At 43.9% G+C, this 713-nt stretch overlaps 1 protein-coding gene across 1 annotated transcript in view; it reads left to right on the top strand.

Moving 5' to 3' along the window:
- LOC119591328 (mucin-12-like) overlaps positions 1–713 on the top strand; it is a gene marked incomplete in the record, with an annotated part of 28,957 nt that overhangs the window by 14,636 nt on the left and 13,608 nt on the right. Inside the window, 1 exon segment of the mRNA XM_037940058.1 lies at positions 250–545. Coding sequence (XP_037795986.1) covers positions 250–545 — 296 coding nt within the window.

Genomic DNA, 713 nt, shown 5'->3' with positions numbered 1-713 from the left:
CAAGTTTCTATTCCAATGCACAGAGATATTTATAGCCTTCCACCCCCCCCCCCCCTTAGACATAATGTGTTTTTTGGCCAGTGTTTTCATTTTATTTTCAAATCTTTTTAAGTGTACTGTAGCTCCTGCCCCTATTCATTTTGATAGATAATGACCTTTCATGGTTGTATTTAAAACTTATTAGATGGAATTCATGATTACTCTACTGTAAATATTATTTAAATGATTTTTTTGTCAATTTAATAACAGAAATGGTGGTTGAGACGGACACCTTCCCAGGCCAGGGATGGGATGAGCAGAGGAGAGCAAAAACTCTTATTAAGTTTGCCTTTGACGGTGACGTTGACAAACCAGGCCGCTTGACACGAGCCCCAACACCCTACCCCAAAGAACTTAAGGCACTGGCCAAGCATGCTCGTAACTTGCACAGCTTGCAGAAGGACCCCTCACGACAATTTGTGCTCGGCCGTTCAGAGGATGCTGGCAGGGCGTCATCTCCCGCACAGCCTGCTAAAGAGGACAGTGAAGTGGCTTCGGGCAGGCGGGTAAGAGGTCTCTTTGAGGTGCGGGGGAGGGCCTGAGAATGAAGTACCCTTTTTAACGATATTATTGTTGGATTTCAGTCAGTGAAATCCTTGGTTTGATCGTGCATGCAGACTAGATTTGCACTGCTTAATGATAGGCTAGAAAGAATTATCTGTTTGTGAAGATGT

Source organism: Penaeus monodon, chromosome 28 (assembly GCF_015228065.2).
Source record: "Penaeus monodon isolate SGIC_2016 chromosome 28, NSTDA_Pmon_1, whole genome shotgun sequence".
Taxonomy (NCBI): domain Eukaryota; kingdom Metazoa; phylum Arthropoda; class Malacostraca; order Decapoda; family Penaeidae; genus Penaeus; species Penaeus monodon.
This window is presented reverse-complemented; position numbering and strand designations above follow the sequence as displayed.